Genomic DNA, 21,586 nt, shown 5'->3' on the forward strand with positions numbered 1-21,586 from the left:
ACGGGACCACTCCCACAAATGTGTCCAGATTACATTCATCTGAAACATTTCCATCAGAAGTCTTAGTCAAAACTGATGGCAGTCATAGTTGGTGGTCTAATGGTCTGATGCCTCTATATCTACTAATATGTATTAACTAGCAGCTTAAACACCAACTTTTCATTCTCTCTGTTCATTCATGCATCTGTTGCCCATTTAGCGTATGCAGCATGGTTAACATGACTCTCTGTAATCTGCAGACTCAGCCCTGTGTCCAAGACCACTGTTGTCCGATTGTAACATTCACTGTGTTTGTGGCATAGAGACATGTTATAATATATACAGTACCTCCCCAGCTGTGTCCATGGTTTGTACCCCCTACCTGTGTGTCCATGGTTTGTACCCCCTACCTGTGTGTCCATGGTTTGTACCCCCTACCTGTGTGTCCATGGTTTGTACCCCCTACCTGTGTGTCCATGGTTTGTACCCCCTACCTGTGTGTCCATGGTTTGTACCCCCTACCTGTGTGTCCATGGTTTGTACCCCCTACCTGTGTGTCCATGGTTTGTACCCCCTACCTGTGTGTCCATGGTTTGTACCCCCTACCTGTGTGTCCATGGTTTGTACCCCCTACCTGTGTGTCCATGGTTTGTACCCCCTACCTGTGTGTCCATGGTTTGTACCCCCTACCTGTGTGTCCATGGTTTGTACCCCCTACCTGTGTGTCCATGGTTTGTACCCCCTACCTGTGTGTCCATGGTTTGTACCCCCTACCTGTGTGTCCATGGTTTGTACCCCCTACCTGTGTGTCCATGGTTTGTACCCCCTACCTGTGTGTCCATGGTTTGTACCCCCTACCTGTGTGTCCATGGTTTGTACCCCCTACCTGTGTGTCCATGGTTTGTACCCCCTACCTGTGTGTCCATGGTTTGTACCCCCTACCTGTGTGTCCATGGTTTGTACCCCCTACCTGTGTGTCCATGGTTTGTACCCCCTACCCGTGTGTATGGTTTGTACCCCCTACCCGTGTGTCCATGGTTTGTACCCCCCTACCCGTGTGTCCATGGTTTGTACCCCCCTACCTGTGTGTCCATGGTTTGTACCCCCCTACCTGTGTGTCCATGGTTTGTACCCCCCTACCTGTGTGTATGGTTTGTACCCCCCTACCTGTGTGTATGGTTTGTACCCCCCTACCTGTGTGTATGGTTTGTACCCCCCTACCTGTGTGTATGGTTTGTACCCCCCTACCTGTGTGTATGGTTTGTACCCCCCTACCTGTGTGTATGGTTTGTACCCCCCTACCTGTGTGTATGGTTTGTACCCCCCTACCTGTGTGTATGGTTTGTACCCCCCTACCTGTGTGTATGGTTTGTACCCCCCTACCTGTGTGTATGGTTTGTACCCCCCTACCTGTGTGTATGGTTTGTACCCCCCTACCTGTGTGTATGGTTTGTACCCCCCTACCTGTGTGTATGGTTTGTACCCCCCTACCTGTGTGTATGGTTTGTACCCCCCTACCTGTGTGTATGGTTTGTACCCCCCTACCTGTGTGTATGGTTTGTACCCCCCTACCTGTGTGTATGGTTTGTACCCCCCTACCTGTGTGTATGGTTTGTACCCTACCTGTGTGTATGGTTTGTACCCTACCTGTGTGTATGGGCAGAACAGAGTGCATACGGCACAGTAGGGTTCCAGGGTGGCCACGGCCGCATTGAAACTCTTCTCAGCCAGGATGTTGGGAGTGCGGTTCTGCCACAAGTGACCCGCCTTCTTCACATGGCCATCCAGTGGCAAGGGGGAGAACAGCTCTGATTAGGGAGACAGGAGCAAACACACACACGCGTCAGATCAGTCTAGATACACACAGAATGCGCATACAAGCAAGAATATAGGCTGTATCGGGATATAGGCTGTATCGGGATATAGGCTGTATCGGGATATAGGCTGTATCGGGATATAGGCTGTATCGGGCCTGCAATGCATGTAGCACAAGAGCCAGAGGAATCCGCAATAGTGTGTTAGACCAGAACAGAGAGAATACAGACTGTGCTACAATGTCATCCCCTCAGAACCAACCTTCATCGCTGGACATTTCCTGCTTGACGATGGATAGCGGAGAGCGCATAGGCGGCTTGCTGAGGGGGTGCCGGCGACTCTTCTTCACCTCCATCTTAATCTTCAACTGCTTAGAGTAGTACGATGACTGCTGAGGAACCCCAAAAATGAATCAGCAAAATCCTGGGTTTGAATAAACATTTTCCACCGCTGATAATTAGTCCAGCTGTATAAGAGCATCTAAATTAATAACATCTAAAACGTTCAAATGGAGGCGTTGATAACCTGTGTTTTGAAAGCTTGAAGCTAGTGTTTTGGTTGTTCTATGCTCCAGGGTGAAGTTTCCCTTAGGTACAGATCTAGGAGCAGCTTCCTCTATACCAGGTATTCCCAAACTGGGGTATGCGTACATTTGGGGGGTTTCTCGCCTGAGTAGCCTCATTTCACTGCCAAAAATAAAATTAAACCATCTAGTGTTCAGCGAAATAACAACACAATGTCAAATACAGGTAGTTTAGTCAAATAATTAACATCAATTCACATTAATTAACTGTCACTCTCTTGCGGGAATTACACTAACGGTCCGTATATAGCCAAACGTAGCTGCTGCTCATGTTGGCATCTGTACTGATGGCACAAAAGCCATGACAGGGAGACATAGTGGAGTGGTAACGCGTGCAGAAGCAGTTGCTCCCGACGACACTTGGGTACACTGCAGCATCCACCAAGACGCTCTAGCTGAACTCTCGTGTATTTTCTGCATTATGCAATGATATGAGCAGTGACCATGTAAAACTTTTACAACATACAGAAGTGTGCTGGTTATCAAGGGGCAAATAACCATAATTTTCACTTGTCTGACCGCTTGCATGATGATGAGTTTCTCACACGACTGGCCTGTCTGGGCGATGTTTTTTCTCACCTGAATGATCTGAATCTAGGATTACAGGGACTCTCCACAACTATATTAAGTGTGTGGGACAAAATTGAGGCTATGATTAAGAAGTTGGAGCTCTGTCTGCATTAACAAGGACAACACACAGGTCTTTCCATCATTGTATGATTTTTTGGGTACAAAAGAACTAAAGCTTACGGACAATGTCAAATGTGATATAGCGAAGCACCTGAGTGAGTTGGGTGTGCAATTACGCAGGTACTTTCCCAAAACGGATTACACAAACAACTGGATTCGTTATCCCTTTCATGCCTCCAGTCCACTTACCAAAATCTGAACAAGAGAGCCTCATCGAAATTGCAACAAGCAGTTCTGTGAAAATTTAATTTAATCAGAAGCGACTGTCAGATTTCTGGATTGGGCTGCGCTCAGAGTATCCTGCCTTGGCAAATCGCGCTGTTAAGACACTGATGCCCTTTGCAACCACGTACCTATGTGAGAGTGGATTCTAGGCCCTCACTAGAATGAACACTAAATACAGGTACAGACTGTGTGTGGAAAATGATCTAAGACAGACTCTCTCCAAAACAACCCAACATTACAGAGTTATGTGCATCCTTTCAAGCACACCCTTCTCATTAATCTGTGGTGAGTTATTCACAATTTTCAATTAACAAATAAAGTTTTATATGTAAGATGGTTAAATAAAGAGCAAAATTATTGATTATTATTATATGTACCCTGGTCCTATAAGAGCTCTGTCACTTCCCACGAGCCAGATTGTGACAAAAACTCACTCATTCTTATATTTAATAAATGTATCGTATAGTGTGTGTGTGGCAGGCAAAAAACAACATTTGAGAGTGCGCTGACCCTGGTGCTAGAGGGGGTACGCAGCTGGAGGTTGAATGTTTGAAGGGGTACGGGACTACAAAATGTTAGGGAACCATTGCTCTACACCAATCCTAACCTTAACCATTAGTGGGGGAAAATGCAAAAACTGACCCAAGATCAGCGTCTAGAGCAGGGCTCTCCAACCCAATTCCTGGAGAGCTACCTTCCTGTAGGGTTTCACTCCAACCCCAATTGTAACTAACCTGATTCAGCTTATCAACCAGCTAATTATTAGAATCAGGTGTGCTAGAGTAGGGTTGGAGTGAAACCCTACAGGAAGGTAGCTCTCCAGGAACAGGGTTGGAGTGAGAATCTACAGGAAGGTAGCTCTCCAGGTACAGTAGGGTAGCAACCCTACAGGAAGGTAGCTCTCCAGGAACAGTGTTGGAGAGAAACCCTACAGGATGGTAACTCTCCAGGAACAGGGTTAGATTGAAACCCTACAGGAAGGTAGCTCTCCAGGAACAGGGTTGGAGAGAAACCCTGCAGGAAGGTAGCTCTCCAGGAACAGTGTTGGAGAGAAACCCTGCAGGAAGGTAGCTCTCCAGGAACAGTGTTGGAGAGCCCTGGTCTAGAGGCAACGTCATCCTACACCTTGTTCCAGCACTGCTTACCTGCTGCATGCCTTTCACATCAAGCCTGTCCTCTGCTGGTATTTCTGTGTCATTGCTGCCTTGGGGCTCCTTTGGTGTCTGGGGCATGTTGAATGTGGCAAACTTCTCAAACGCTGCTTGGAAGGAGTTTATAGGGGCCAGCGGCAGGGTAGGTTGCTGCTGCTGCTGCTTCTTCCTCTTCTTCTTCTTCTTCTTCTTCTTCTCTCCATTCACCGTCAAGTGCTGTGGGTCTGCCTGGGGGTCGTGTACTGGGTGAGAGAAATAAAAGGGAAATGTGGAACCTCCCAATTCAATAAGGTAAAAAAGAATTATAATAATCGGTGTCCTAATATCTCTGTACCACTTGTTGGTTCTAATAGCCATTTCTTCTGATACCCATTTGATCTGGTACCTTGCGATATCATGTAGCTCACGTCTAACTCACTTTGGAAGTTTGAAACTGGGATATCAATTAAACTCCTTAATTGACCCAAAATTGAAATGGAATTTCATCCAACTGGTGCCTTGTGAAACATCCACCCCCCTCACTCTGACCTCCTGCTCTTCACCCTAACGACCTCCTCCTGACGCTCACGTTCCCCTCCTCCCCTCGGGCCTCAATCCTAAACCAAACAGTAGCAAAGACAATGCAAAACTAATCCAAGCCCCTACTGAGCCCTACACCAACCTCTTGTGGCCTTGGCGGCAACGGCGTCCTGCCTCTCTCGGTCCTGCCTCTCCCGTTCTTCCCTCTCCTGGTCCTCTCTCTCCATGGCCTCCAGGGTCTGAAACGCCTCCCGGGCCATCCTCTCCTCCCTCTCCTGGCGCCGCTGGGCCTCGCGCTCCTCCACCTGACGCTGGTACTCGGCGGCATCCATCTCAATGCCTTCCTCCGCCAGAACCTTGACCTCCTCCAGTTTCAGCCGCCGCAGCTGCTCCTTCTTCTGTAAAGCTCTGGGGACGGAGGGACGGGGCAAACAGGGACATGAGTGAATGATGACACTTACAGTACTTCACTTGTATTTACACATAACTCAGTACCTCGCTCCTTTACCTGTATTTTACTGTTCAAGTTTCCCCTGTAAAACATTCATGCTTTTAAAAGACACAAAGATGGATAGATAGAAATGTAGGACCAAAGAGTGAGAGACCTGAAAGTGAGAGACACTGGGTATAGTGAAAGGGGAGAGAGCCATAGCCTGGTTCCTCTCTAGGTTTCTTCCTAGGTTCTGGCCTTACTAGGCAGTTTTTCCTAGCCACCGTGCTTCTACACCTGCATTGCTTGCTGTTTGGGGTTTTAGGCTGGGTTTCTGTACAGCACTTTGAGATATCAGCTATTGTAAGAAGGGCTTTATAAATACATTTGATTGATTGATTGAGAGGGGAGAGAGCGGAGCGAGTGAGAGGGGAGAGAGTGGGCAGTGTGACTAGCTACACCAATTGGAACACAACCAGAAGCATGGCTGACACTGTTACACAAAAACATTATACACATACAAACACAATCCATGTCTCAATTGTCTCAAGGCTTAAAAATCCTTTAACCTGTCTCCTCCCCTTCATCTACACTGATTGAATTGGATTTAACAAGTGACATCAATAAGGGATCATAGATTTCACCTGGATTCACCTGGTCAGTCTACGTCATAGAAAGAGCAGGTGTTCCTAATGTTTTGTACACTCAGCGTATATTTATATCTTGGTAGTGAATGTGGTAAGCATGTAGGTATACATGTATCAGGTAGTGTGGGGAGGACGTATACAATTATACTCTTGGACAATGATGCCTTTCATCTTGACGGGTCGATGAAATTCAATTGTAAAGCAAGTGTACTGTCATCTCCCTTTCTCCCCCTGACCTCTGAAGCAGTTTCTGGCGGTAGGTGACCCGGTTGGCCCTCCAGTGCTCCAGCTCAGGGCTGGTCAGGGTGGTGGGTCGCTGGTGGTCCAGCACCATGCCGTCCTTTCCCTGTTTCCACTGGACGTAGCGCTCTGGCTGCAGGCAGCGGACAAACACGTCCATGGAGATCTTCACCATGTCCTTACGACATGTACACTGACCGAGAGGAGAGAGAGAGGGCATTGTGAGTACACACACATATATCAGGTCCTGGGGCTCTGTTCACAAACACACCCCACAGAGCCCCAGGACAGCAACACAATTAGACCCAACCAAATCATGAGAAAACAAAAAGATCATTACTTGACACATTGGAAAGAATTAAGAAAAAAAAGAGCAAACTAGAAAGCTATTTGGTCCTAAACAGAGAGTACACAGTGGCAGAATACCTGATCACTGTGACTGAGGAGAGAGCAGTGTGAGTATATCACAGTACACGGGGGTGGGGGCAGTTTGACTAGATACACGTACACTGGGGGAGGGAGAGGAAAAAGAGGGGAGAGGATAAAGGGGAGAGAGAGAGAGAAAATAGGGGAAATGGAAAGAGAGCAAGAGAAGATGAAAATAAAAACTAATTTTCTTTCTGTGCCCCGGTTGGTGTATTACATTTCTGTATTACATTTCTGCTTTATTTCCTGAGCTGTGCTGAGAGGCCTTATGTTCAATTACTGGGAACATTCTTCAGGCACGCTGCGCCTCAGACGGAGCCAGGCAGAACAAGTGGAGGAGACAGATCGAGAGCAAGAGAGAAACAGAGAGGTGAGGTACTAGAGAGACGACGACGGGGGGGGGTTAGTAATAACATCAACAACAAGAGAAAGCCCCTCCCACCGCAAACCAATATCCACACACTACATCTCATCTAGGCAGCACTTGAGGGACGGAATTAAGTGAGGAAGAAACCGGCAGATGAAAGAGTCATCTGGCTACCAGGGTCTGATTGGGGACTTACGTAAAAACATTAACTGGAAGAGGTGAGAGACAGCAAAACACAAACGACCGGGAGATAAATGTGTCTCTTTGCAATGTCGTCTGGGAACAGGGGGCGTGGGAGGGTAGTAGCAGCGCACCAGAGGAAGTAGGAACCAAAAGAAAGTAAATCCCATTTCTGTCCCATAAAACTTAAGGGAAATTGATCAATTTGCCATTCCCGAGACAGGGTGGGGTACTATGCTTAGATGACTTCATTATCAAATGGAAATGTATAAAATGTCTCCAAAACCAACACGTGACCCCCCAAGGCCTTCTAACCAATGAGCCCTATAGCCTACTCACTTCATATCCTAATGAAGTTAAATGATTGTAGGAAAACAAAAGACCTTAGGCGAGGTCGCCCCCTATTAGAAAAATATTCCACGTTAGGGGAGCGCTAAAAATACCGCCATGCGATCTCACTGGCCCCGACCGTCATCCTTCACTAAATAGGTCTAGACTCTCCGTTACCCATTGACGGCGGTGCGTGATAAAGCAATCGTCTTTTAAAACATCGCAACGTGATTGTACAACCTATGTGAGAAAAATAGGCTCACTAGAAAGTCCTGTGGCGCTCAGTTGGCAGAGCATACGAAAAATGTATGCACATGTAAAGGACGTCAGGCTGCTTAACGAGTACCACTTCCTCCTGATTTGACATTTTAGGCTGAGGTGTAAGTTTCACATCCATGTTTTAGACGCGTGAGAGAGTAGAGAAACTGTGGGAAAATCCAGTTTACAACCGTTAATGAGTCTGCTGTACTGCCTGTCCTCTTGTCTGCAGCAATGGGAGTGTGTCCATTATTCTTATATATTGTTTACCTTTATTTAACTAGGCAAGTCAGTTAAGAACAAATTCTTATTTACAACGACGGCCTAGGAACAGGGGCAGAACCTTGTCAGCTCGGGATTCGATCTGGCAACCTTTCGGTTACAGGCCCAACGCTCTAAGCACTAGGCTACCTGCCACCCCAAATAACAGCTAGTGCCATTTGGAGGCTCACAGACACTCCCAGAGAAACAGTAGAAAAACTGGATTCATTTGAACTTCATTTTGAGTTATTGAGCTAAACCGAGCGGGTGGAGGAATTACTGAGGTCCTGAGGACAGCTGCTTAACGAATGCCAACATGTCCATGCATATCGCATAAGGAAGCAGTCAACTGCATTCACACCTGCCACCAAAAAAAAGGATGCAGGTTTACTGAGTATGTCTAACATGGGTGATACACAGGCACACAAAGTGGTGAGGACAGGCATCTGCAATAAGAGGCTTTAGTGGTTGGTTAGGACAGGCATCTGCAATAAGGGGCTTTAGTGGTTGGCTAGGACAGGCATCTGCAATAAGGGGCTTTAGTGGTTAGCTAGGACAGGCCTCTGCAATAAGGGGCTTTAGTGGTTGGCTAGGACAGGCATCTGCAATAAGGGGCTTTAGTGGTTGGCTAGGACAGGCATCTGCAATAAGGGGCTTTAGTGGTTAGCTAGGACAGGCATCTGCAATAAGAGGCTTTAGTGGTTGGCTAGGACAGGCATCTGCAATAAGGGGCTTTAGTGGTTAGCTAGGACAGGCATCTGCAATAAGAGGCTTTAGTGGTTGGCTAGGACAGGCATCTGCAATAAGAGGCTTTAGTGGTCAGCTAGGACAGGCATCTGCAATAAGAGGCTTTAGTGGTTAGCTAGGACAGGCATCTGCAATAAGGGGCTTTAGTGGTTGGCTAGGACAGGCATCTGCAATAAGGGGCTTTAGTGGTTGGCTAGGACAGGCATCTGCAATAAGAGGCTTTAGTGGTTAGCTAGGACAGGCATCTGCAATAAGGGGCTTTAGTGGTTGGCTAGTCATTTCTATCCATGCTATCATGAGCTCATTTCCAGTGAGGGCCACAGCCACCATACATTAACATAGCAGTGTCGTTATTACCGCACAATGAGAAGTGAATTGACAATACTCTTTGTTTAAAGCCTACTCTAGGCCTGTAGCCAATGTTCCCTCAAAATGTTTTCATCACTGAGCAAAATTGCAGGTCTGCTGAGCGCAAACTTGAATGTTGTGAAAATTCTGTGCAACTTCTGGCGAGTATTTACTGTGAACACTGAGGCTGTACCCGCTTTAAGTTAGTTTTCACAGTGGTCAATTAGCCTACTGTGGCTATTTGATCATAATGTAGGCCTACCAGAGTGGCCTACCATCAAAAACAATGGATAAAATGTACCCCATAACATTTTAACATGGAAATAGCTGTTCTATCATTCAGCCTGCAGTAACAGCCAATGTGTGGTGTTCAATGTTGGGCTACATTCCATGAGAAAAAACATGCAGGGCTTGACATTATCCTGTTTATCTACTTGTCCTTCAGACAAGGAGGTGACTGAACATGTTGTTGTTTGATGCAAGAAACCCCTTTACAAAATAAAATGCATTATTAATCTCATACCATTACTACAGAGATTCAGACAAATTATGCTACCTGCTGCCTATTGGCTATTTAGCTTATTCAAGTCTGTCTCAAAATAAAACACTGCCCCTTTATGACAAAACAAAACTCTTCACCTGGACTGTCTTTTAAAAGATGTCTAGAAATACACACATTTTGTGCTCTTGTAGGAAGCAACCACTCCCCTATTGCTGACTACTAGTGATCTATAACTGGGCTAATAACTCACTAACTAGCAAAGGATTTGAACAAAATGTACACACGTCGCTACATGCAGCTCTCGCTTTGATCTCAAAACAAGCTCATCTACTCACGCTGTAAAGTGAATGGCGCAGATCCATATAAGGCAATGGTCTATTAGTGATTATAAACTGGGTGGTTTGAGCCCTGAATGCTTATTGGCTGACAGCCGTGGTATATCAGACTGTATACCACGGGTATGATAAAACATTTATTTTTTACTGCTCTAATTACGGTGGTAACCAGTTTATAATAGCAGTAAGGCACCTCGGGGGTTTGTGGTATCTGGCCAATATACCACGGCTAAGGGATGTATCCAGGCACTCTGCCTTGCGTAAAAACAGCCCTTAGCATATTGGCCATACACCATACCCCCTCAGGCCTTATTGCTTTAATTGGCCTACCGAAGCTCTGATTGGTTAAGGCGCACCGGTCTGTGTAGAGTACAGGCCTGAGTGGTGCCTGTCAACGCAATAGAATCGTACTCCGATGCGTTCTGCCTACAACAAACTCTCTTGCATAGTTAATTTAGTTTCGGTAGGTTGCATTGAAAGTAGCTAATTGCGTTGATTCGATCACAAGTCCCACAGTAAAGGGAAACGTTGAGTGTTAACTAAAGGGGGAATCTCTAGAACGTTCAATCTCGTGCTTCTCTGCATGGGCTGATATTTATTCTGCGAGGCAATCCCAGGGGGAGCCGTGCATGAGGGAAGATTGCCTGTAGCGCCCACACACTCGTGGAATGCACACACACACAATAATAATACCGTAGCCTTCATCATCTTCAGAACTCCTCATCAAAGCCCATCGGCTCTAACCCAAACAAACAAGCGTACACAAACAAATATCACTACTCGGCGAGTGAATCATCTGCAATTCACTTTGATAGATGAAAAGGAAGAGAATTGGGTCTGTGGCTGTGTGGCGTGTCCAGTTCTGAGTCACCAACAGCCAGATGGAATGGAATTGAATCTTCTATTCAGTGTGATGAAAATTCTCTCACAACACCCAATGTTTTGGCCCATACTGAACTGTGAACTGTAATGTACTTTCTCACCTGAAGTATAGCCTAGATCAGTGTTTCTCAACTCCGGTCTTCGAGTATCTCCAATAGCACACATTTTTGTTGTAGCCCCAGACAAACATATACAATTCAACTCATCAAGGGCTTTATGATAAGTTGAGAAGTTGAATCAGATGTGCTTGTCGAAGGCTACGATAAAAATGTGTTCACTCAAGGAGTGGAGTTGAGAAACAATGACCTATCTAGATGACATATTCCTGTGTGCTAGTCAGGGAGGTAAGAGTGGAACAATGTTCAGATATGATGAAAAGCAGTTAGGCACATTACACTTCATAGCATTGTACTACTACATTGTACTACTACAGCAGCATTGTACTACTACTACTGATACTACTACAGCAGCATTGTACTACTACTCCTGATACTACTACAGCAGCATTGTACTACTACTACTACTGATACTACTACAGCAGCATTGTACTACTGCTACAGCATACTACTGCTACTACTGATACTACTACAGCAGCATTGTACTTCTGCTACTAATACTACTACAGCAGCATTGTACTTCTGCTACTAATACTACTACAGCAGCATTGTACTACTACTACAGCATACTACTGCTACTACTGATACTACTACAGCAGCATTGTACTACTACTACTACTGATACTACTACAGCAGCATTGTACTACTGCTACAGCATACTACTGCTACTACTGATACTACTACAGCAGCATTGTACTTCTGCTACTAATACTACTACAGCAGCAGCATTGCATTGTACTACTACTACAGCATACTACTGCTACTACTGATACTACTACAGCAGCATTGTACTTCTGCTACTAATACAGCAGCATTGTACTTCTGCTACTAATACTACTACAGCAGCATTGTACTACTACTACAGCATACTACTGCTACTACTGATACTACTACAGCAGCATTGTACTTCTGCTACTAATACAGCAGCATTGTACTTCTGCTACTAATACTACTACAGCAGCATTGTACTACTACTACTAGAGCACTGTAGTACAACTACTACTAGAGCATTGTACTACTACTACTAGAGCTTTGTACTACTACAGCATTGTACTACTACTACTAGAGCTTTGTACTACTACAGCATTGTACTACTACTACTAGAGCTTTGTACTACTACAGCATTGTACTACTACTACTACAACAGCATTGTACTACTACCAGTGGTGGAAAAAGTACCCAATTGTCATACTTGAGTAAAAGTAAAAATAATTACTCAAGTAAAAGTGAAAGTCACCTATTAAAATTCTACTTGAGTAAAAGTCTAAAAGTATTTGGTTTGAAATATACTTAAGTATCAAATGTAAAAGTATAAATAATTTCAAATTCCTTACATTAAGCAAACTATACCTCATAATTTTATTTTTTACAGATAGCCAGGGGCACTCTCTGACACTTTGACATCCTTTACAAATGAAGCATGTACAGTGGCAAGAAAAAAAATTGTGAACCCTTTGGAATTATCTGGATTTCTGCAAAACATTTGGTCATAAAATTAGATCTGATCTTCATCTAAGTCACAACAACAGACAAACACAGTCTGCTTAAACTAATAACACACACTTTATTGTATTTTTCTTGTCTATATTGAATACATCATTTAAACATTCACAGTGTAGATTGGGAAAAGTATGTGAACCCCTAGGCTAATGACGTCTCCAAAAGCGAATTGGAGTCAGGGGTCAGCTAACCTGGAGTACAATCATTGAGACGCGATTGGAGATGTTGGTTAGAGCTGTCCTGCCCTTTAAAAAAAAAATTCACAAAATTTGAGTTTTCTATTCACAAGAAGCATTGCCTGATTTGAACCATGCCTCGAACAAAAGAGATCTCAGAAGACCCAAGATGAAGAATTGTTGACTTGCATAAAGCTGGAAAGGGTTTCAAAAGTATCTGTAAAAGCCTTGATGTAGACAAATTGTCTATAAAATGGAGAAAGTTCAGCACTGTTGCTACTCTACCTATGAGTGGCCGTCCTGCAAAGATGACTGCAAGAGCACAGAGCAGAATTCTCAATGAGGTTAAGAAGAATCCTAGAGTGTCAGCTAAAGAATTACAGAAATCTCTGGAACATGCCAACATGGGAGGACACCACGGATGAAGCCACCGCTGTCCAAAAAAAACATTGCTGCACATCTGAATTTCACAAAAGAGCATATGGATGTTCCACAGTGCTACTGGCAAAATATTATGTGGACAGATGAAACTAAAGTGGAGTTGTTTGGAAGGAACACACAACACTATGTGTGGAGAAAAAAAGGCACAGCACACCAACATCAAAACCGCATCCCAACTGTAAAGTATGGGGAAGGGAGCATCACGGTTTGGAGCTGCTTTGCTGCCTCAGGGCCTGGACAGCTTGCCATTATCGATGGGAAAAATGAATTCCCAAGTTTATCAAGACATTTTGCAGGAGAATGTAAGGCTATCTGTCCACCAATTGAAGGTCAGCAGAAGTTGGGTGATGCAACAGGACAACGACCCAAAACTACAGAAATAAATCAACAACAGAATGGCTTCAACAGAAGAAAATACGCCTTCTGGAGTGGCCCAGTCAGAGTCCCGACCTCAACCCGATTTAAAATGCTGTGGCATGACTTGGAGAGTGGTTCACACCAGACATCCCAAGAATATTGCTGAACTGAAACAGTTTTGTAAAGAGGAATGGTCCAAAATTCCTCCTGACCATTGTGCAGGTATGATCCGCAACTACAGAAAATGTTTGGTTGAGGTTATTGCTGCCGAAGGAGCATCAACCAGTTATTAAATCCAAGGGTTCACATACTTTTCCCACCCTGCACTGTGAATGTTTACACGGTGTGTTCAATAAAGACATAAAAACGTATAATTGTTTGTGTGTTATTAGTTTAAGCAGACTGTGTTTGTCTATTGTTGTGACTTAGATGAAGATCAGATCAAATTTGATGACCAATTTATGCAGAAATACAGGTAATTCCAAAGGGTTCACATATTTTTTCTTGCCACTGTATTTAGTGAGTCCGTCAGATCAGAAGCAGTAGCGATGACCAGGGATGTTCTCTTGATAAGTGTGGGAATTAGACAATTTTCCTGTTCTGCTAAGCATTCAACATGTAAGTATTTTGGGTGTCAGGGAAAATGTATGGAGTAAAAAAGTACATCATTTTCTTTAGGAATGTAGTGAAGTAAAAGTTGTCAAATATAAATAGTAAAGTACAGATACTCAAAAAAACAACTTAAGTAAAAATACTTGAAAGTATTTCACAGGTTGAAAAGCATTAAACATTTATGGCAATTTAGCTAGCTTGCTTGCAGTTGCTAGCTAATTTGTCCTATTTAGCTAGCTTACTGTTGCTAGCTAATTTGTCCTGGGATATAAACAATAAGTTGGTATTTTACCTGAAATGCACAAGGTCCTCTACTCCACCAATTAATCTACACATAAAACGGTCAACCGAATCAATTCTAGTCATCTCTCCTCCTTCCAGGCTTTTTCCCTCTTTGGACTTTATATGCTGATTAGCATCTAACTTCCATAATAAGGTGTATTACCACAACCGACTGACCTCAGTTCATCTTTCAATCACCCACGTGGGTATAACCAATGAGGAGATGGCACGTGGGTATCTGCTTCAATAAACCAATGAGGAGATGGGAGAGGCAGGACATGCACCGCGTTCAGCGTCACAAATAGAACTGACTTCTTTTTTAGTGCTTGGCAACGCAGACGCTCGTTGGCGAGCATTGTGGGTGCAATGAATGAATATCGTGTACATTTATTTTGCAACGCTCGCACACGCGATGCGAACGGTGTGGTCAGCATGTAAGAGACTGCAGGGGAACAATTGAAAACAAGGAGACCACATCCGTAATTAGTAGGCGTCAGCAGACAGATGTGTCAGCTAATAGAACCTCTGAGCTCTAGTAGACAGGAGACTAGCAACAAGCCACACAGCCCAAAGTGACAGATCCAGCTCAAAGGACCATCTTTCCCTGTGGCATCAAGAGGAAGTGAATAGGGCTTGGCAGAAAGAGGGAGGTTCCCAAGCTGTTCTTTCTTTATTTCCCATTGTCTGGCACTTTCAGGAGCCGCCTGTCAATGTGCTGACACAAAATGGAGGGCAAGCGGCAAAACCAACCAATGAATCTCTGCGATTCAGATAGAACTCTTGAGGGGGAGCTCCCTGGCCAGTGGATTGTGTTCAGACTTGAGAGGGGCAGGGGGCGAGCGGGTTAAACGAAAAACACCCTCATACCAGCTGTATTTCTGTATTTTGAAAGTTCCATATCTTGAAAACTTGATTGCTGACAGGCAAAACATTTTTGGGATTATGTCAACAATGGACTAAATCGTTTTTGGGTGACGTTTTCCTTTAAATGCATCAGAGACTGTGGGAAATAGAGAGGGGCTTCCAGTGGCCCTGAGAGCAGCACACTGAACTGAACAAACTCATAAATCTGACATGCAGCCAAGCAGAGACAGGGTGTGTGCACATGTGTGTTTTTTTGTGTGTCCCTTACAGGTGAAAGGCCTGGTTCAAAAACTATTCACAGCAGTTTGCCCTCCGGGACAGGAGATAAAGACATGAAAAGAAAATGAAGCGGAACACAGACGAGAGGGAGAAACAGGCGACGTGAGACAGCTTAAAAAGACGCAGGTTAACACACAACACGGAACCCCAATGACTTCTTCCTCCAGGCCTAAAACAGTTTGTTTAAGCAAACTGTGGAACTGGTATTCAAAGAATGAGTTGCATGGTTGTGTAAGAGGATATGGGTAGCATGTGTGACCACTGGGTTTAATCTTCGCTATAGTGCTGTGTGTTGGTAGGGGGCACTTGGGTTTCCATATGGTTTAGTGTGCATTGACCCACCTGTGTTGCCATCTTGCCGTAGTCAATCCAGCGCAGGGTGGCAAAATTGGTGGACTCGGCGCAGTTGAAGCCGTGGTTGAAACCGGCGTGGTAGCCATAAGGAAAGGTGACCATAAACTCGCCTTCTTCCTGAGTGATCTGGAGATAGCAAGAGTTCAAAGGTTAAATGTTCCTCTGTGATGTTGTGACAGAGTATCAAATCAACAGGATGCAGTCATATAATCTACACGTTACTTACTGATCAATATCTAAATATTCTGTTTCGGGTTTGGATGACTGACTCTGAATACAGTAAACAGTTGCATAAAAAGTGAAGTCAAACATCATTAAAATGTACATTAACTGACTGGGCATTAATGGTCAACAGAACCAGTGCAGTACAAGCAGTAAGCAAACCTCATCAAGTGTTGTATCTATATTGCATAAGCAAACATTTTTGTTATTAAACCGGCTTTTGATGGGCAGAGATGAGCAAAACTATGCCAAAATGATGAAGTAATTTACATTTAAGGCAATGAAACTCTGCCTCGGATGGAAGGATTTGGCAAAAACAGGGTCTTCGCAACCCCTGAAACCCAGCGATGGGAACAAAAACAGATGCTAGCTCTTAATATCCACAATCATTAAGCACTGATGGGAAGGGTGATTTGCTTTTTTTAACTCACCCTTCCTTCCTCCATCCATCTTTCCCTCACTTGAGCTGCCTGGTGGCTACTTCTCCTAGAGAACCAGTCCCGGCGATACATGCGTAATTAGACAAGCCAGCAAGCATGGCACAAGAAATTAGCCAGTCCGTGCAAATTAAGATTCATTTGATTGCGTTTCGTTCCAAGGCAGAACTAGGGCCATCATTTACTGAGAGCTCGGGAGGGTGAAGACAGTTCACCGGAATTGTCTGCATCTCTTGGATATTAAGCCTGACAAATTATTTGGCGGTTTTTATTTTGACACTCCTAGTTTTCTGTGGCTGCCCCAACATTAAAATGTCTACGTCTATTACGTGAGGTTCATTGGCAATCCCTGACAGAATTATTAAGTCACTAGATTTCTACAGCTGAACTTCAAATACGCTGTACGTGTTGGGCCCTTGATCTGAAGACCCTCTTCATCAAGTCACCTCACCTCTCTAAGAGAGGTGGGTCGGTAGGTAGCCTAGTGGTTAGAGCGTTGGGCCAGTAACTGCTAGATCAATGTAACTAAGACTCAATCCCAATCATAATTTACTGTGAAGTGAAGCTATGGTCTTTAAGTAAAGACGCCATCAATCTCATTATCAACCTTTCAATACTGTGTGTCGTCTGCTCGCTCGTGCTGCGTGTCTGTCCGTTTTCGCTGCGTGTTCACGTCATCATCCCCCCCCTCCATTCACTGCTCCCCTGTCATCAGTCCCAGAGGTTGGTTGGAGAGCAGCCACACTCACAACAACTTCAGCATGTCTACTGACCCAGACTCCATCATCTAAAAGTGCCATTAGCCTCCACTTCAGTCAGCGAAGGCAGGCTGTCATTCACCCCGTTCATTTCTATCAGCGGTCGGTGCTAGAGTCAGCTAGAGTCACAAGGGTGTGTCCCCTATGAGCCCTGGTCAAAAGTAGTGCACTTTTATAGGGAATAGTGTTCCATTTAGGAAGCAGCCATATGCAGCACAGGGCTATCGTCTCCTTTCACCGGTTGAAGGATTTCAATTGTGCTTCAGCAAAGGGTTCCATTCAGAAGGGTTATTACTAAAACTGCCGTTGGTGGTCAAGTGGCTCCTTTCTGAGAGCTGTTAACAGGCTGCCAGTGGTAATGTGATGACAAATGAGTTGAATTGCATTACCGGAAATATCCGTCAAACATAGATGGTTAAAATGAGAAGTGTTAGAGGTCTGTTATTGGTTAAATGTGCATGTATGACATTAATCAAAAGGATGAGGTTACTTCCTTTATTTCCATATATATAATCCCTCACGGAACAGTGTTGCTATTAAAACTTCAGAGCCCTAGGGCTGTATGTGCCAAGCGTCTCAGAGTAGGGTGCTGCAGTGTTCAATTTGGCATCCATTTTAGTCTTTATGACTAACACACCTTTTAGTCTTAGTCACATTTTAGTCATTTCCTCCTTAGTTTTAGCTATTATCACTCGACTAAAACTCTGGACAATTTTTGTCTATTTTTAGTCGCAGTCATTTTAGTCAAATATTAGTCAGTTCATTTCCATGTGCACATTAAGATAGACCTATTTGAACCAGACTATCCACTCATACAGTATAGTTGACACATTGCTATTGTGGCAGATTGTAACCAATGGCAGCCATGATTTACCATATAGGCTACATGTTAAACAATTTAGACATGAAGCGATTTTCTCCCCATCACAACCTTAGGATGGGGGGGATAGGGCTGTGATATAAAATATTGTGATATTTTTTCCATGGCAAAAATGAAAAGATCGGAAAGATCAGAAAGCACAACTGAAAGACGTTAATTCCGCCAATTAAATATTCTGCAAAGGCATGCATGCTTATGATTGGATAAAACATTTGAGAAGAAGCTTCATGTTAAATTTGATGTTCATTAATATCACATGGAATTCTCATCACATTTGTCGAAAATGAAAACTCATTTGTTATTCATCGTTTTTTCCCTTCAGGACATCTCGTCTCATTATTGTCATTCATTTGTGTCAGGAAAAATGGGTTGTTGACTAATATTTTTCATCAGTTATTGTCGACGAAATGAATACTGGGGTGCTGATCGCCACCTGATCCTAGATCAGCACCTCTATTCTGAGTAGGGATGTGACAAATTGACAATTGTTCTTAACGTTTAAACTGCCATTTCTTGATTCTTCTTTAAAACTATAAGACAAATTCATTAAATTGCATATGAATTCCCATTTAATTCCCATTCAACTTCTCAAAGTATTGCCATGCAGGACTTCGCTGCTGTCGCCTGCCTTTCCCTGCCATTTTTCCAACTGTTAACGATTATGACCTGGTGGGTAGAGTCGACTACCAAATAATTGATTGGTCGTGCACTAGGCCTATTTAACAGTATAGACAGGTCAGCCACCAGGCAGACAGTCAGAACCGTGCACTAGGCCTATTTATCAGTATAGACAGGTCAGCCACCAGGCAGACAGTCAGAACCGTGCACTAGGCCTATTTATCAGTATAGACAGGTCAGCCACCAGACAGTCAGTCAGAACCGTGCACTAGGTCTATTTATCAGTATAGACAGGTCAGCCACCAGGCAGACAGTCAGAACCGTGCACTAGGCCTATTTATCAGTATAGACAGGTCAGCCACCAGGCAGACATTCAGAACCGTGCACTAGGCCTATTTATCAGTATAGACAGGTCAGCCACCAGGCAGACAGTCAGAACCGTGCACTAGGCCTATTTATCAGTATAGACAGGTCAGCCACCAGGCAGACAGTCAGAACCGTGCACTAGGCCTATTTATCAGTATAGACAGGTCAGCCACCAGACAGTCAGTCAGAACCGTGCACTAGGTCTATTTATCAGTATAGACAGGTCAGCCACCAGGCAGACAGTCAGAACCGTGCACTAGGCCTATTTATCAGTATAGAGAGGTCAGCCACCAGACAGACAGTCAGAACCGTGCACTAGGCCTATTTATCGACAATCAAAAGCTGGATCTCGCAATGTTTTGGCTTGTAATGTCTCGCAACTTCAGTAAAGCTGAGCACATCATCAAAAAATAGGCTAGGATATTGAGATGAGCAAGATGAAACACTGCATGAGTTTGCGCCATGCTGTTCACAGCGTGGTAGCCAGGGCACCCAAACAACTGATAAGTTGAGCTTCACGCTTGAATGTTCTTAGTTGTTGTCCAACTTAACCCACTATGAGGTTTCCTTTCCGCATCTACCCCAAAAATTAAAAAATATAAAACATTCTTAACGTTAAGGATCCCAATTTCATTTAAAAGTTTTAACGTTCACACCCGTAATACTGAGATGCTTTATAAAAACGGACACAGGCTTTCTCCAGACCTCAGTCCCCCCCAGACCTCAGTCCCCCCCAGACCTCAGCCACCACCCCGGTCTTCCTGCCACTGCTCGTTCTACTACCTACCCTGTCGAAGGGGATGCTGTACTTCTTCAGTATGGACGGGGAGATGAGAGTCATCTTGTGGCGGAGAAAGGCGTCACAGCCCTGGGAACTGCCTGGGAAGAAACCTGCAGGTGGGGGGGAACAACACACAAAAACACCACATTACTAAATTGCCTCCCGTTGCCTGAATCCACCTGTTGTGGCATCCATACTAGTGAAACGTGTTCTGCATGTGAAATGTGGCATGTTTCCCAAGGGAAATTGTAACATTTAAAACCTCAAACAATACACTATAATTTTGTCATCGGCTTCCTGCTTAAAACGACTACATAACCCCACTCCCGGGGAGTGAATAAGCCACAGGAGGGAGGTTTGGCTTCTTACAGACAGAGACATTGCAGTACAGGCTTACGCTCTCCATCCAAAGGGGAGATATAATAGGTGGTTGGGGGTTATCAGTAAAGAGCTCTCCCCTCTGTCAGACGGAAAATTTGGGGTCACAGCGCTCTGAACAACATGCAGTGCACGCCCAGAAAGCCTTTAATTATCATAATTTCCTTGGTTCCACAATCTCTCCCTTCGTGCCGGACCCCGGGTCACCGCCAACGGGTCACCGGGCCAGGCTGCACGACAAGCCAAACTGAAGAGTGAGAAACTTTTGTTGACACATAGGAACATACCTCCGCCGACCAGCGTCAAATGGCGCATGGTGATATCATATAAAGTACTTGAGAGCTTGTGGCAGCTGTGTCATGACACCATTTTCTTTTTTCGAACTTGTGAAAGCATGCGAGTGGGCGGTTATTTTCTGCATCACACCATTTCATCTTTCTTTGTCTTTTTTTTTTTTGTGACTTCTACGGCCCATTTGTCGCCTTTTCTACAGAATTCTCAGGGCGAGAGGTGGCTGTCGCCTAAACAAAAACTAATCTCAATCATGTGCAAAACCCTCACCTCTTTCTTTATCGCCCCTCTTCAGAGGAATACAATTCATTTCACGGCCAGAGCCTCAAAGACCAGAGCCTCCTCTTCAAAAACAAACTAGCGTCTCTCGTATATCATTAGTGTCTGAGGCCTTCAACTTACTAGAAAAGAGGGAAAGAGATCTGTTTCTCTGTCTCTCGCTCTCTCACACCTCTGACGAGCCGTCTGTGCCATGCCTCAAAGAATGGGAGACCGTTTGCCCAGTTAAACTTTAATGTAACTGACAGTATAATCGAGGCCCATTTCAAACTTCATTTTCATTGCATTGTTTCAGAGCCTGTTGGTCTCAGAGGCTCTTTCTGTGGCGGCTGCTGCGTGAGCTGATAAAGGTGAATAATGTGCTGGCGGAGCCCGTGTATTAATCCCCATTAAAATGCAGCTGGCAGTGTGAAACTCTCCCCGGGGCAATATTAACTAAGCTTCATTTTGTCCTTTGAGTTTGAGATGAAGTTCTCTCTCCTAAGTGATTTTTCTAAGCGATTTCAAATGGGGCTTTCTCCATTCTGATTGTTTTATACTGTTCAATCAAACTTCAACCAAAAATATCAATTTCTGCATTCCCTGCACTCATTTGAGATCATTTCCACACTGCCACAGAGCTGCACGATATGGGCAAAAAAAATCTAAGCTTTAAACTTGGGTGAATTGTTGGAATCATG

At 44.4% G+C, this 21,586-nt stretch overlaps 1 protein-coding gene across 4 annotated transcripts in view; it reads right to left on the minus strand.

Moving 5' to 3' along the window:
* The window catches only part of LOC139539489 (lysine-specific demethylase 4B-like), a 103,065-nt gene that overhangs the window by 38,420 nt on the left and 43,059 nt on the right, over nt 1-21,586 (minus strand). For 2 of the 4 annotated variants that reach the window (XM_071342492.1, XM_071342490.1), the window contains 7 exons: nt 19,965-20,068; nt 15,885-16,022; nt 6,276-6,472; nt 5,105-5,370; nt 4,438-4,685; nt 2,056-2,182; nt 1,627-1,787 (listed from right to left, as the gene is read on the minus strand). In XM_071342492.1, the coding sequence (XP_071198593.1) occupies nt 1,627-1,787; nt 2,056-2,182; nt 4,438-4,685; nt 5,105-5,370; nt 6,276-6,472; nt 15,885-16,022; nt 19,965-20,068 (1,241 nt within the window). Of the gene's footprint in view, nt 1-1,626; nt 1,788-2,055; nt 2,186-4,437; nt 4,686-5,104; nt 5,371-6,275; nt 6,473-15,884; nt 16,023-19,964; nt 20,069-21,586 lie in introns of all 4 variants that reach the window. The other 2 variants (XM_071342491.1, XM_071342489.1) reach the window with 1 other exon arrangement.

This window comes from Salvelinus alpinus, chromosome 15, assembly GCF_045679555.1.
Source record: "Salvelinus alpinus chromosome 15, SLU_Salpinus.1, whole genome shotgun sequence".
Classification (NCBI taxonomy): Eukaryota; Metazoa; Chordata; class Actinopteri; order Salmoniformes; family Salmonidae; genus Salvelinus; species Salvelinus alpinus.